This window comes from Neofelis nebulosa, chromosome 4 (assembly GCF_028018385.1).
Source record: "Neofelis nebulosa isolate mNeoNeb1 chromosome 4, mNeoNeb1.pri, whole genome shotgun sequence".
In the NCBI taxonomy this organism is placed as follows: Eukaryota; Metazoa; Chordata; class Mammalia; order Carnivora; family Felidae; genus Neofelis; species Neofelis nebulosa.
The window spans coordinates 94,058,341-94,075,101 of record NC_080785.1 but is presented as its reverse complement, the minus strand read 5'-3'; the positions used below and the strand labels follow the sequence as shown (position 1 = coordinate 94,075,101).

At 38.7% G+C, this 16,761-nt stretch overlaps 2 gene segments (V, D, J or C); one reads left to right on the top strand and one right to left on the bottom strand.

Annotated features, from left to right (window-relative positions):
* Positions 1–16,761, top strand: part of LOC131509574 (T-cell receptor gamma chain C region 5/10-13-like) — a 242,219-nt gene that overhangs the window by 151,094 nt on the left and 74,364 nt on the right.
* Positions 370–15,294, bottom strand: LOC131509570 (T cell receptor gamma constant 1-like). The segment is given in 4 exon segments: positions 370–522; positions 2,529–2,576; positions 5,815–6,144; positions 14,451–15,294. Coding segments are annotated over 3 exon segments (333 nt in total).

Here is a 16,761-nt window from a genome sequence, read left to right as displayed (position 1 = left end):
AGGCCTCCAGGCAGTTATCTGGATACAGAGCCCCAGGGGCCGCGATGGAAGCTGCACACCAACTGTACTCAGAGGCGAGGGTGCTGGGTGGCTGACGGGCTGGTGGGCATGAAGGAGAGAGTGGTGCTGAAGCCCCCGTGAGTGCCCCCCGGCCCCACCACTGACTCATGGCAGAGTCTGTTCTTGGTGCAGAGTGACATTTCCCGTTTGCCCAGCGGTTTGTAAGCCTGTTCTGCAATGATGACACATAGAAAAAGACATGTGAACTGAAATAACCCAAACCCAGAAAGAAAGCCCCGCTAGAGCCTCAGCAGACACCGTTAGCGACAGTAGCCAGTAAAGAAAAGTGGAGCCTTGGGCCACCATGGGTTAGGAACTCTTCTCATTGCGGCAGAGTGCTGATCTCCCAAGCAGACGGTAGGCGATGATGATGGTATAGACCACGCTCTTGACGAGGAGGATGATGTAGGTGTAGTAGGCAGAGCTGGTCACTAGCTGCAGCTGTAGGGGGTCTAAAAGAAGCTATTTTAGTTTCACCTGTTGTTTTGAAAGGCTAGGACTTATTAATGGGAGGTAGGTCGTATTATGCAATTCTGATGACCTGGGTGGAAGTGACTTTCCTGCACCAACCCAACCCAACAGTAAACGTCTATACCACTGTCACCCCTACCACCACCACCAAGACAACCCAGAATCCAGCTTGCGGGTCAAGTGAATCAACTTCTGTGAAATTCACTTAGTACATTCCAAAGTGTTAAAAAGCAAGGTTATGTTTTAGATGAATGAGTCACCCTGCAAAAAGCATTCGTGATAAGTAGCTTTTGCCATTTCTTCACCCCCACCTTGTCTATAAGTTACCATAATAGCTAATATGCATTAACCACTAACTAAATGCCAAACATTTGATTTGAGAGTTTTGAGGGCAAAGCTTTAATCTTACTTAAGTTTTCAATAACCTAGGAGATTATTATTTTCATTCCCATTTGACAGATAAATTGAGGACAGAGAAGGAATTTGTCTGATGTCATACAGTTAGTAAATACAAGCCAGATTTTAATCCCAGCAACATAATGTTCGAGAACACATTCTTACGTACTCTGATTCTGCACCTCCACAGGTTACAAATACCCCCAACAACAAACAGTTAAGAATATGTGTAAAGATAAATTGCTGATTTAGAAGCACCTTAGTCATCACACATTGTTCCTTAATGAAGTTCCTACTAATGGTACGGTCCATGGAAATTTGGTTGTGCTCATAGCAGGTTGGAAGGGAGGTTTTAGTGGAGGGTGTTGGCTGTGATGAGCACAGGGTGATGTATGGACGTGTTGAACCACTCACTATATTGTGCACCTGAAACTACTCTTACCCTGTGTGTCAACTAACTGGAACTTAAATAAAATTAAAAAATAATAATAATAAAATGAAATAAAGTGGAAAAAAGTAGTCTCCAAAGAGTAAGAACTCCAGAATCATTAGCCCTTGGTGTGTGGAAAGGGACCCTGAGAGATGATGTGTTCATAGCTCCACACCCTTGGTCAGGTAATATGTTACCTAAGGTCCAGAGGCCCCTCGATATTGGACATGGAAGGCAGATCGGCAGGGCTGGAGACAATGCTTCTTGTCACTTTCTTATACATACGTGGGGAGAAAGGGCCAGAAACCAGTACTTACCATGCATCAGGTAAATGAGATACCCTATGCTAGACATGTGCCATATGTGACCCTATGTCTTTCATAACTGAGTTAGCTGTTGTTCGTGTTATTCCCGGCTGGCTCAGAAAATGCAAGTAATGTACCCATATTCATGCGCAAATAATTAAAAGACTGGGGTTAAAGTCCAGTCTGTGGCCCTTGAAGCCCTGCACTCACACCCGGATGGGGTGAGTGGGGATCCACGGGTGCCTGGCTTTGGGATTTCTTGCTCTGTGACTACATCTTACAGGTAGAATAGCAAACCAAGTAAACGTATCAATTGTTGACTCAGACGGTCCATGTTGAGGCCTCAGATCCCGCTGTGCGGTGTGGTGCAAGGGACTTAGTTCATTTTAGCTCATTGCCCTCATGCGTAAAATGTGAATGAAATCCTTCATAGTGAGAATTAGGAGAATTAAACAAAATGCACTCACAGTAACACAATGCCTTCTGTACAAGAACCTCTTAATGTCAGTTCATGTTATTAACTATGAACAAAAACAAAGACTTAAAAAAAAAAAGCAACTCAATATCCTGTTTTCCTCAGACAGTAGAAATAAGGACCACAGAAGTGAGTGAAATCTGTTGCTGAAAGACTTCGGAGCCCCTCACTGCACCCCTAAGTTATATAGTCCCCTCAATCCCAAACCCACAAAGATGTGAAGATGGCTCTTGGGAAACGATGGACTGACTTAAATTATCAGTCAGTCTATTTTGCAAGATCCTGCCATTGTGAGATTTCTACCTGAAGTCAGGGAAGTTCAACAGTTAAGTTGATTGGGAGGCAAAAATGCTATAGCATAACATAAAGGCACACACATACAAAAACTTACCATTTTCATCTTTCAGTGAAGCTTCTGTAGAATTAATAGCAGGGGGTTCTAAAAGAAAATAGAGAAGGTATTATTCAATTGTTCATATCCATTATTTGACATGTGTCTGAGTTGTGGGTGGATGGATAGATAGATACTTCCAGACATACACACATACAAACATACATACATACAATTTGGCAACCAAGAGGAGAGAGCCTAGACATATATGATCCCCACAATTTCTGGAATGATTGCTCCGTTACTATGTAATTCAGTAGATCGATTCACATATTCTATTTCCGCACATGAAGATGTTGAAGTTCATGAATGATGCATTTTTTTTCCTCACAACTAGAAGGTAATGTCTGAGACTATCTTGTTTTCCTTCTGCGCTCACTGCTCCTAGCACAGAGCCTGCCTCAACGTGGGTGTTCTATAAGTACTTGTTGACTGGAAAAATAACCGGAAATAGTGAATACTGGGCAATCCTCAGCACCCACGCAGACATGCGGAGTTGCTACAAAATGAATTCATCTAACCCTAGACTCCACAGGAGAATTTTACATGTTGGAAGGAGTCTGGTTGAGGTAAATTCACCTAAGTAAAGGCAAGAGGCCCTCCCTTTCCAAACCATGCACGCCCCCGTGGTGTGCGTGGGTGTGACAGCAATGCTAATGAAAGCCGGTACCTATCCAGTGATTACGACTGTGCCAGGCACTGTGTGAAAGGTTCACGTGCATTATCTCATCTGATCCCCCAGTCACACCGATGTGAGCTGAATTTGGAGGATTCCATGTTACACAACAGGAAATAAGGTTTAGAGAGTCTAAGTAACTTGACCAGAGCCATGCCAGTAACTGGCTGAGCCAGCACTCAAACGGCAGTTGTAGGGGTTAGATGAGCTAAAGCATGTGGAAGGTACTTTCTAAAACAATCCATAGAAATTGACCATAACTCTGCCACTGTATCGTAATTACTTTCAGTATCTTAATTACTCTTAGTAAATGACCTTTTTATAGCAAAAGCTCAGCGTTTCAGTGCGCGCTGAAAGATTGGCCAAGTAATCATAGTTTTCTGAATAGATAAAACTGAGGGGAGGGTTGTATTTCTCTACTGTGTAAAAAAAAAAAAAAAAAAAAAAAAAAAAAGCTGAAGTTACATAGAAAGACAAAATCCCTTAAAGAGATCATCGACTGTTGGCTGAACAGACAGACAGTCCTAACATGTTTTGGTTTATCCTTTTTCTGCTTGATGAGTCCTTGTCCATACAGATACGGTTCTGGCATGCAAATTATTCACTCCACACCATCTTGTTTGGGGCGCTCTTACATTCTAAATTGAGCTATAGGCTTTGGGGTAAATCACAGGAATAAAAATGTTTGTATAATCATGTTTACATGTTAAAATACCCTCAAAAATGGACTTTAAAGTGTCTTAAAAGTCTCTTTCTTTTCCATACAGTAGCTCTACTCATTAAAAGAAAAAGAAACATCTCTTATCACCATGAATTGATTGAGGTAGAAACATTAAGGTAACAATTTTCCAAATTAAAATCTGTGTGTGTGTACCCTAGGTTCACTTTCTCAATCAAGGTTGGTTGAAAACTTAGACCATATAGTTTTATCTCTTCCAAATCATTTCATGGATTCATGTTTCTATGTTCTATATATTTTTAGCTTTCATCAAAAACAAAAACAACAAAAAAACCTTACTAGAATCAGCATTAAAAATTTGCTGTAGAATGGCATTAACAGAAATACCCTCATTAGCTCTGTTCCATTGAGAAGACTTGGGAGACATGCGTTTCCAAAATTAAGTGCCAAGTAAAACACATCTCACAAATAGGAACTTCTCCCTTTTCGATAATCATCACCATGGAACTTACTCTACTTTACTTTGATCACTATAAAAACCAACATCTAAAGGATTACAGTGGTTACATTAAACTTGTGCTTTGCTCATTTGCCTCCTCTCTGGTTCTTAGCTTAGAAATTTTTAAAAATTAGGGCTGTTTGCACTCTTCAGTTAGTTTTAGGAGAGGATGTACATAATTACTAGAAGCACATGAATAAATGCATTCATGTTATATTTTCAAAAGCAAGCATTTTCACTGACATGATTGTATTTCTTCTTCATCACAGCCGGGGAGAAAGCAGAGATAAATGTTCAACCCTAATTTGATCATTGGAAACACTAAGGATCCAGGAAGATAAAGATTCATTTCCACAATTTCAAGCGGTACACAGCAAAGGTCTTTGCACATTTAGTTACGTGCGTGTTCCCCCTGCTTCCAAAGGGCTTGGTAACCACAGAGAAAACTACAAACTAGTCCTGTCCAGTGGGCCCTCTTGGGCCATGGTCTCTTATGTCAAGGCTCAGGACTTGACTTCTGAGTCTAGAGGTTATTGGATCACAGCCGGGTGCCCACGCTATCGAAAAATGATCAGCATTTGTACCAATGGTGATCCTACGGGACACCGTGGCTGAATCACAAGTGACCGTGAGTGATTAGGAAACATGTATTCACTCTACTGTAGTGATCCTCCGGGGGACAGTGGTCCATCCTGTATCCTTTCCAGGCCTGGCACATACTCGTTCTGCAGTGTTTCCTGGGCAGCATTTCCCAGGGGTAGAAACACATCCATTGTGTAGAATGGAAGAATATTTGTATACATTAGCCTCACACAGTCTTTACTTACCAAATTTCACCTTAGAGTGGTATGTAAAATTCAAATATGAGAAACAGAAGACCATACTAAAACCTCAGCAACCAATTTACTATTTTTGTTGGGCGCGATCTGTCTCCACCAAATGAACAGCATTTTGTCACCTGTGACTCATTGTTTATGGGTTATACTTTGAGTAGAGCAAGATTAAAGTGAGAGGGACTTTGCTGAGTAGAACATTCCCAAAGATGTATAATTGTTCTAATTTCCTCATCAAGCACAATCCTTAAAAGTGGACTCTCTTTTGAGCGTTTATGGTTTGGGAGGATGCTAGGTGCTTTTGCATGTACTGTTTCATGTAATTCATATAATGACGCTAAAAATATCACTGTAACCTTAACATTTTGGTTGATGAAACTGAGGTCAGAAAGGCTAAATGAATTTTTCTTGTTTTTTTTCTTTGTATGTTACAAAGTCAATACTATTTTAGTTCTATGGGGAAATAGCAGGACATTTATGCTACCATTAAAAGTAACAACATTTAAGAAAGATTTCTATTTGTTTCTTTTCATTAATATTTGACAGCAAAGGTGGGATATTTCCTTTGACAAAAGGGTTACTGGTATATACATACATACCTGTGTTTATTGAAGGAAACAGAATCTCTTGATCAACCCCTCCTTTATTCTTCTCGTGTTTGACAATACATTTGTGTTCTTTATCCATTGACTTTTCTGTCACAGTCAGCCAGGTGTATTTCATGTATGTGTCCTTAGTCTTCATGGTGTTTCCCTGCTGGGATTTCAGAATTGTTTTGCCATCTTTCTCTTCCCAATCTACCTTGATAACATCAGGGAAAAAATCCTCAAGAAGACAAAGATATGTTCCAGTCTTATGGAGTGTTCTTTCAGCAGGTGAAGGAAGAAAAATCGTGGGCTTGGGGGAAGTGTCTTCATCAGGGCTTTTATCTGTTGGAGAAAATGGAATAGCAATTAAAGCTATTGCTAGAAAAATGGAAACATTGTGTGGTTGGAACCACCTGGCACACAGTAAAAGGAAGGAAAAGTTGCCATAGAATTAGTGCTTATGGTGGCCTTTCCTCCACAATGGTTCTGAGTTGCTTACCTTCTTAGTTTCCATGGGAAAAAGAGGGTCAAGAAGTTACATAACTTGCCCAAAGTCACAGCTACTAAGTGGCAGAGTCGGGATTAAAACATGGAATTTTTTTAAACAATACACAATCGCTTGTTTGGGAAATATTTCCAGGCGTACTTGACAACCTATTGAGTTGACCCTGGGTGGCTCAGTCAGTTAAGCATTGGACTTCAGCTTGGGTCGTGATCTCGCAGTTCTTGAGTTCGAGCCCAGCGTGGGGCTCTGCGCAGAACCTGGAGCCCATTCCGAATTCTGTGTCTCCCTCTCTCTCTGCCCCTTCCCTGCTTGCACTCAGTCTCTCTCTCAAAAATAAATAAACATTATAAAAAAATTATAGAACATCTCGCTTTCACATCTGAATCATGTCAGGACTTCGTGTAGGGCAATGTTTAAAGCTGCACTTCCAAATTATTTACAACACCTTGAATTTAGAAACAAAGTTGCAATATATCCAAAAGTGCTATTTCAAAACTGATTATTTTCAGAAATGCTTTTATATTAAAGCCTTATCAAGTAACACCCTTATCAGAACTTTTGTTTTGCTGTGGAAAATGTTCACTGAAAGCTTATTTCCTATTAGCATTTCATCTGAAGTTTATATGTGACCAAGAGAACACCATATTTTGACTCTCGGAGTCTCCCCTCTAAGTTGAATCTGCCCTAGAAAGCTGCTGAACTTGTAACCCACAATATTTGGTGATTTCACTGGCTGAATAATATGTAACTGGTGTAATGTTACCTGTTATGATTCCAGAGTTTCCTGCAGACATAATGTCAAAACATTTAACAAAAATCATAGTTTTCAGGGACATGTCATTTGAATGTTGGTACGTTACTTGATACATTTACTGCTGATTTAATGGTTATAATTATAAATGTTGGAACCATTTTAAAATTGATTTCCAATGGAAATTCAGGTGCTTTACTGATATTCTCTTTGGGCTAGTTTGGTATTAGTTTAATAATTCAATGGGCAATTTCTTAAGAAAAGAGTTCATTTGAGAAGAACAGAAAAAAATTCTTTTGGGGGGGCTCTTAATATACTCTCTTTTTTTTCTTTATTTTTTTCTTTTTCTTTTTTTTTTTTTTTAGAAAAAAAGAATCTTGAGAATTTCTGCCTGTGTAGCTAAACTCCTAATTTTTATACTAACCCAGTAAGCAAACGATGAGTTCTTATTTAGGCTGTAGGTAGAATTAGGTCATAATGTGCTCTTTTTTTTTTAAATGTTTATTTAGTTTTGAGAGAGACAGAGACAGAATGAGAGTGAGTTGGGGGCAGAGAGAGAGGACACAGAAGCCGACATAGGCTGCAGGCTCTGAGCTGTCAGCACAGAGCCTGGCATGGGGCTCGAGCTCATGGACTGCAAGATCATGACCTGAGCTGAAGTCGGATGCTTAACTGACGGAGCTACCCAGGCACCCCTATAATGTGCTTCTTTTAAGTATACACATCTTGCTTGTAGTGCATATGTATTTTATTGATTATAACAGTAAGACATCGTATATTTCGCCAACCACATACTTTGTTTTTAGTGTAAAAAGCATGTTAGATAGACAAGATTAATTTTTCAATTGTACATGATATTTAAATGACTTTAGCCTCTAGTCAATATATTAAAGAAACTAATTTTCATTTTTGAAAATTTGTGGGTTTTTTTTATTGGACCGCTTCTGATTCATTATAGTGAAGAACTCAAAAATCAAATCATGAACTTGATAAATTTCTGGACGGTAGCATACTGTTTTTACCCTCTGTCCCTTTTCCTTAACCAAATTCTTGATGTTTTACTGTTTTCAAGATAAAATGAATCTTGAACTTCCACAATTTTCTCAATGGAATAATGAACTGAGCATTAAAGCATCCATTTGATTATATATGGCTCATGCCTATATTTTGGGTAATTATCTTACATAGTTTTTCCTTCAACATTCTTTTTTAAACCTGTTAGCAGTGATTTTTATGATGAAGATCATTTTTATGATGCAAAAATAGAAACCAGATTCTAAAATAAATAAGCTTGTCTGGTATATTTATATACATTTATTTTCATAAGCATAAAATACATTTGAGTTAAGTTGCCTGAGCTATTTATATTTTAAGATGCATCCATATGAATTTTAAATAAATGTACCAAGTGTCAACTACATTTTCAATTTGCAAGGGTGATACTTCAAACCTGCATATTGATGTTGATTTAATTCTGTTCTTTTTTTAATTTTTCCTTTATTAAACAAATAATTATAGCTATTTCATATTTAAAATGTGTGGGGAATAAGTTTAGGAATTCCCTGGGCATGCACCAATGGGTTAACAAGGCATAAAGAATTACAAAGCCATAGGTTACTCACACCCAAGTTTGGGTAGATAAGATTAGGCCCCCAGAATAAAGTAGGGCGGGGCCAAGGCCCCCAGGATAGAGAGGGGGGCAAAGGCCCCAATACAAAGGTATATAAGGTAAGCAAGATTAAGTATTCAGGACCAAAATGCCCCAATTTAGTGCTATTGCAGAAAGCTGCTTTCACAGGAGGGAAGGGCCGAATTAGGTAAAACTGTACAGAGGACTATAGACTGGTGTGTTGGAGGTGATGCTGCCCAGGGCAGAGCTGGTTAGCAAAAGAAAAGGTGCCTTGTTAACCCTGAGGTTACATGCTCTGTCTTAGCCCCTAGGGTAGCTAAGATAAGCAGACATAGCGCCTCCTGTCTGCCATTAACAATCATCTGCCCATCTGCCCAGAGCCAGGATTTTGCTTTATATTGACCCAAACCCCAAACCCCATATGTCTTCAAAACCCCCTTTCCCTCATGGCCACGAGTTAATGTTCGCAGTTTCATTGTCTCTTTGTGCATGTCCATCATGTTTGTAAGCCTTCTGATCTTAATAAATGCAGGGCAAGGATCCTTATTCGGGGCTCTTGTCTTTTCCCAGGCATGAGCCATCTCTTGCATTTTAATCCGGCATCCGCTCTCTTGCTGGCCAAGAGAGAGCTTTAGACTCGGAGTCAATGACAAAAATGTATTTCAAATGTATGACATTTCTAACTTTATTTAAAGGTCTAGCTATATTTAAAAAGTTTAAACATTTTTCTGATAAATATGAGCATGAAGGCCAAACTTGTTGGTGCCTGAGTGTGTCTGTTGAAGGTCACCATCTGTGAATGACATTCAATGTCATGGTGCCCACAGTAATGATGCAGCGGTAGCATGAAATTCTTTTGTTTAAAGACCATTTCTTCATTTTAGAAGATGGATCTGGAAAGTAATGTCCGCTATTTCACTTCACATTCCTCCTAAAGGACTCACGCATTGAAGTCCTTTTCTCATTTTATGGCGGGAAACATATAACAAATACGAAAATTTGGAGATCTTCATTTTATTAGATAATATAAAGTATGGACTCCACCACATTTTTTCCTACTTTTGAACATTAAATTTTACCCTGTGCTTTCTGTTAGGAAATCCCAGACCTTTTTCATCTGCTCTCCATAGTGCTTTTGATCCTCTCTTTTTATTCCATGGCCTCACTGTACTTGTGTATTCTATTTTAGGCCTTCTCAAATAGGTTTTGGAAATAGGCAGTTGAAATAAATGAGAAATGATTTGTGCATTAGGGTTTGTTTCATTTGCAGCTTCAGAGGTTGATAGTTTTGCAAATCTAACTCGAAGGTGACATGAAAACTGAGAGAAGATGTTGGCAAATCCCGCTCTGCGATACAAACACAAAACATGCAGAATTCAAACACACTGAAATGCTGGGACATGAGGTGAAGCTTTCGTTCCCAACATCATCCCTCATGAAACAGGGGTTGTCTTATGTTTCGGTCCTGGGCAACCTCTCGTTTTAAAGGATGCTCTTCTAATGCTCTACTTTGATCAGACAATAGTCCTTAGACAAGGTGTCAACCTGAAATAAACGCAATGCTCGTTTTAGAGGTAGCACTGGTAAAAGACAATAAAGAAGTTTAACATGGATTTGTAAACAGTACTTGGGAACAAAGTCTCTACCCTTTACGTTTACATTGCACAAATATAGAGTAACAGAGTAAATGAAAACAATGCTTTTTAAAAATTTTGTAAGTGGGTAATTTTTTCTTTTTTTCAGATAAAATTTTCAGTGACATCATCATGAGGAGATCCCAAAACAGACACTGGGACCCTGAGATGGCTCAGAAATGTGCTTGAAAGTATACATTTTAGATGCATGTGAAGAGTTTGAACAAAATTTTTGATGAAATGTCAGGGCACAAAAAGCTGTATTTCTCAACTTATTTTGTACTGATATCATTTTTAACTTTGTAGGTGTAATTCAATTAAGATATTAAATATACAAGGGAATACTTGGCTTTTTATCTGTATCACTGCAAGCTTATATATTCAGGTTGCGCAATCTCTTCTCTTTTTATTTTACGTCTGGATCTTTCCACTGAAAAATGAGAGATCACCCTATGTTCTGGCAGGCAATAGTGGAGGTAATGCTTATTCCATTATCGTCATTTTTAGAAACAAGTGACAATGAGCCATAGAAGTTGAAAGCATACTGCAAATTAAACCGTTTGTTCGAAAGTGACCTATAGACTAGATGGTAATTAACATATTTTTCTGTACTCCTGATAATATAAAGAACTCCAAGGGATGGTAATTTGAAACGACATTTTTTTTTTATCACTGACCATGTCCTAACTTTGATGGTTCTTATTGACATATTTAATTTCATTTAGTCCCTGTAACATCCACCTGAGATGGTTGTTACAGGGACAGAATCAATGGATGGAAATATAGCAAATATTAGCAGTAATAAGTGTCACTAAACTTTTTTAATGTTTTCATTATTTTTTCCTCTGTTCTTATTTTCATAATGAACATGTATTATTTTTATAATTTTAAGAAAGCAATAGTGACTGAATCAAAATCTAAACGCTAAGGAATGGTTATACAGAAAGTGATAGATCCAGAGTCATTTAGTCCAGATTTTTCTCTGCACCACACTCCTCTAAAACACACTTTTCAGGACTCCATGCATTATACGTCTGTCACCATTGTTTAATTGGATTGCTAGAATTTACATGGAGTATGTAGTCAGTTGGAAAAAAGAGGACCAAAAACTTGCTTTTCGGTTTATGAATTCATTTGTGCCTACGATCACAACTATTGTGGAAAAAAAAACACATCACTTCTTTCATTTTTTCAGTGTTTTACCACCTTTGTGAAAATTCTTGAAAAATTTTTATTTGACGAGACCTAGTGCTCTGGAAACACCTGTGTGAGATGTTCTCCCTCATCAGGCAAAATTTCACCTCTAAGGCTAACGAAGAATGAACAAATACAGTATACTGCATTTAGAGGGGAAAAACCTAGCTTAACGTTCTTGCATATGTTTATGCAGTTAAATATTTTGATACTTGATAGTAATCATCCTTTGACAAAATGAAAGTTCAGCAATATTTTATTCCTTCTTTTCCATTGATTATTTTTGGAATTAAATAAATAAGATACACAAACTTTACAAGACGTTCAAGACCGAAATACCAAATGGCTCTAACATCTCCCCCGCCCTTAGAAATCCCCATTTGCTCTAGCCAGTTAGCTCCTTGTGAATGTCCTCCACGCTAGATCAGGTGGCAACTACCCCCAAGGATCGGGGCAGAGTCTCCAAACTCTCCAAGGATCCTGCTGTTATCTGTGAACATACTAGGACCAAATCCTAGAATTCTGAGCCAGCACTGGCATCACCATCTCCCCTCCCTGCACTTTACTAAGAATGGAAAGAAAAGGTTCCTATAACCCTGAGAAGTGTGTCAGGACCGAACACTTGGATTCACAATAGCCAGACCGATCACACTGTCTGAAGAGCTTTTACACAAAATCTCCCTTTGTGCCAGTTTTAAGGTTGTGCCCATATTTTTTCAAGGTTTATATAAAGACATAAAAATGGGCCCCACTACCATTAAACAAACATGAAACTCAAACAAAATCACATTAGATATGAACACAGTCGAGAATTGAGGAACTGACCTCTGTCTGCCTGGTCAGCTTGGTTCTGTCTTTCCATCTCAGTCACACAAGTTGGAAAGTATGATTTTACCTTTTCTTACTATTTTCCTGATGCTCAAATCTCTTCCCTTAAAAGGTTTTCTTGTATGATATCCCTTCTTTTACCGGAGTATGACTTGCAGTTATCATTTCTTTTGTTTTCAAAGAGGAACCAAAAAGTATTTAATAAATGAGTGTTCAATATTTTTATAGTTTTTTTTTTAAATTTCTACATATTGAGGGGGTAGTTATCTTGTTTGTAAAGTTCTTTCCAGAATCCTGTCGCCCCTGATAGTAGACCAGATGAGTTGTTACAGAGTCTGAAATATTAATAATGATCTCTAAACTTACTTATTCCTGAAAGACTACCTATTTGAACTTGAAATTACCCCCAAGAGTTTCCAGGGAACTCATCTAAAATCCTGAGCTGTTCATCAGAGGATCCTGTCTGGTCTGGTCTTTCTGCCGCTGTCCCGGCCTGAACGGAAAGGCAGCTGTGGGTCATGCGGCCAAGTCCTGCTTGTAGGTCACCTGCTCCAGCTCTCCTGCCCCAGTCAGTGTTTCCGGCGCACTTGATGCCGATGTGGAAAGAAGACTGAATGTGATGGTGTGGAAAGGACTTGTCATTTTATAGCAATACCCTAAGAATCACATTTTGAAAATCCAATTTTTGAACGTGTATTCAACAGGACTTATTTGATCATTTGTGGAGGAGAGAGGCAATTATAATGCCATGATTAGAAGCAAAAGCATCATTTTCTGCATGAGGAGTAATACAAATTGAGCTATTACTAATTAAGCATTCAACTAAAGAATCTATTTAAAAAGTCAGGCTGCAGATGAGTAAATATCAGATTATAAAAACATGGCTTCATGTTTCTAATATCACATCATGGTCCAGACCATGCATTTTGGAATGGACAAGTCTCTATTGGATCCCCCTCTATGCCATAGTAATAAGCCATGTGAGTTAAGGCAAATAACTGAACTTCTTCAAGCCTTAATTTCTCCATCTGCAAATTTGGAATAAGAGGATTTTCTGTATAGGGCTGTTGAGGAATGAACGAGATAAGGCGCTGAAACTGGTCAGCATGGTATCTGGCCCTCAGTGAATCTTAGCTAATATTATTATTCTCTTTAATGGGATGGTTTCAGGCCATTTTATCAAATTATTCCACAAAACAAAATGTATGGATTTTGTAAGCAATAGGTATTATAAATTAAAAAAGCAAGAGAGCTCATAATTCCAAGACATTTTGTGTCTCCTACAGCCACACGCCGAAACACATAGGGCCCAATGATGCCACCACCTAGAATAGTTGTCCTGTAGACTAGAAGCTTTTTGAGTTTGGGGGTTGTGTCTTCTTTACCCCTTTTCTAGCATCCAGCACAGAAACTGTGTTCAATAAGTGTTTGCTGAGACAACAAATGAGCAAATGAAACTGTAAAGCCCTGCAGACAGACTCTTTTCACGGACTGTGGAGCTAAAATGATTTGTTGAGTTCATAGTTCTATTCAGCTGGACCATCTCTTAAGAAATATCACAAGACTCGCAATGGCACGGATTTTTGCTAGTCTTACCCTGCCCTCTAAGAAGCCAGAGTAATAAAATAAGAGGGGTTGTTGATGTTTTATGGTCAATTACTGTAAGAGTAAAAATTTTTGCACTGCATTAAGGGTGAGATCCAAAGCAATCACAGATTTTGCAGGTTATTAGAGAAAGAAGCATTACTCATTAAGAATTCATACTAGAGGTACTTAATCAAAGTGTTTCTCTTAAACACTATAAGAAGAGCATCTTGAACCCGTAACTCACACCAAGGGTTTAAAGACACCATCCTAAAAATAATTTTAATTTCAAGCCTTGGTCTATTTGTGCATGTGCGTATTGTCAAAACATAGAATTTCAGTTTACTTGCAAGCAGGTAAGTAAATAAGCCATTTTCAAAGTAATTCATTTACATACAGAGTTTCCAGTAGCTGCAAAATGGCTCTCTGTATGCTGACTTGATCATATAGATCATTTGTTTTCTCTAAAAAGCATCTCTTGGTTTTTTATTCACACAATCAAAGTAGAACAACGTTACTTACCTGGGGGAGTTACTATGAGCTTAGTTCCTTCTGCAAATATCTTGATCCATCCTGATTCATCACACTGGTTAGAGCTTCTACAAAAACGTCAGCCTTGTCCTGAGCCTCATGGCATGACCAGCAAGTAGAAACCTTGTCCTGGCAATTTGATCTTCTGGACTCCCTTGGAAGTCTTTGAATATAGGCTTCGTGGCGTCTGACATTTTATAAATTTTCCTCAGATTGGTTGATAAAAATCTGTGTTTTCCAAGGAGTCAGTAATTACAGAAAGTGATGATAGAAAATGGAAACAATTAGAGCACAAGTAAAAAGAAGAGAGAGAGAGAGAGAGATTGGGAGTAACATGTCATCCAACTACTCATTTAAATTACCAGGAGGGGCACCTGGGTGGCTCAGTCGGTTGAGTGTCCGACTTTGGCCTAGGTCATGATCTTGCCTTTCCCAGGTTCCAGTCTCATGTCGGGCTCTGTGCTGACGGCTCAGAGTCTGGAGCCTGTTTCAGATTCTGTCTCTCCCTCTCTCTTTCTCAAAAACAAAAATAAACATGAAAAAAAAATTAAATTACCAGGAAAAGTGTTCAGTCAATTAAAATGTTTTGATTTCCAGGTGTTCAAGTGTGTGAAACTACTCAGAGACCACATCAAAGGAAAAGCCCTTCTCTTCTCAGAAACACCAGACCTGCTCTGTTAGCAATCTGGGATTGTATTTCTAAAGGAGGAAACTCTTTAGTAACCAAAAATACAAAAATGCCAACAGAAATATACTCAAGAAGTGTGAACAGTGTTGTCCAGTTTTAAATCAGCTACTTTTACCATTTGACAATATGATTCTCTACCACAGAGTGCAAAAATGAGAAAATAATTGTGTAATGACATTCCCGCCCCCCCACCGAAATAAAAGAAGAAATCTGTAGAAGTCTTTCTTCCATGAAATACTAGATTCCTATTTAAACCATAATTTGAAAACAAAATCCAGTTCTCTGATATGTTGAAAAAAAGAAGTGATTCTGTGATCTTCAGAAATGCACTTGTAGTCCTCTCTCTGTGGTTAACTAGCTCTGGCCGAGCTTTTGCCATCACTGGGTCTCTGCATCCCCATTGGTTGTGTGGGCATTGGGCTCTGTATGTCCAAAGGGCCCTTGCTGTTCTAACAGCTCATAACCTGTGACTAAGGACAGAAAAGGTTGGGCTGTGGTTGCTCAGGTGGGAAAGAAGTTGAGAGTTAGTAATAGAGAAGGTTTTCTTAAAGGTCCTTCTGACTCTGTGATATTGTGAGATCCCAGTGGGCACCATATTAGGTGGCCTTATTGGACTTCAGGACATTTTTGATTATCAGGTAAAAGCCTCCATTTTCTTTCTTATCTGTGTCCAAGCCAGAATTGGACTAGTCTTACAGGTAATATTGGTTAATAGGATTGGATATAGGATTCGTTGCAGGGGCCCTGCTTCTTTTCGTTGTTACCAGTGGGTCTACTTGAGGGAATCCCCAGAGTACATGCAACACATGTCAACTGTTCTGTCTGGTGTTTGGGAAGAGGAGAGTTGATCCTGAGAGATTCTCATTTTGGTGGCTCCATTTGAGAACCAAATGAGTAAAATCAGAGGCGCTTGAATAAATTGAAAGTGGACATAAAAACACTAAGAAGATAAGCAAGGGGTATAGTCAACATACAAGCCCAAGCCAAAGACCCACATACATCCATTTGGTTGGCACTGCCAGTGATTGGTCAGAATGGACTCTAAGAGGGGGGCATGAATCAGGACTGGGAAGGCAGGGCCAGGCCTCATTCTTCAGAGGCCAGGACGTGAAAGGAAAGTTTGTTTTAGAACCAATGAAAAAGCTTCTCTGTAAGACCTGTCTCAATGTTATTTTATTATGTCCCTGGTATAAAGAACCAACAGATCCCAGCACCTCACCAAGACACCTATGTAATAATAATTCAATGTTATCTTCCTTTTGGGGGCAATACCTCCATAATTTTCCTTTAGGTTTTGCTTCAAACACACATACCCTTGAGCTCTTTTTCATCCCTGAGTTATAGATTTTTCACCAAATTTCACAAGTGTGGCAGCTATATGGCTATGATGAGAATTGGAAGAAAACTCTTACCACTGTATAATAAGAAATGAGATAATAACCTCAAAACATTATGCAGAAGTATGTACATTTACATGGACATCTTATAGATCATTAGTTTGTAGAAAGTTCCCAAAGCTTGTTGAAATTTAATAATTAATGCAGTTATTGCTTTAGATTATATGACGTTTCTATACTCTGCTGTGAATGAAAAAAAAATCTTGGAGGAAGAATT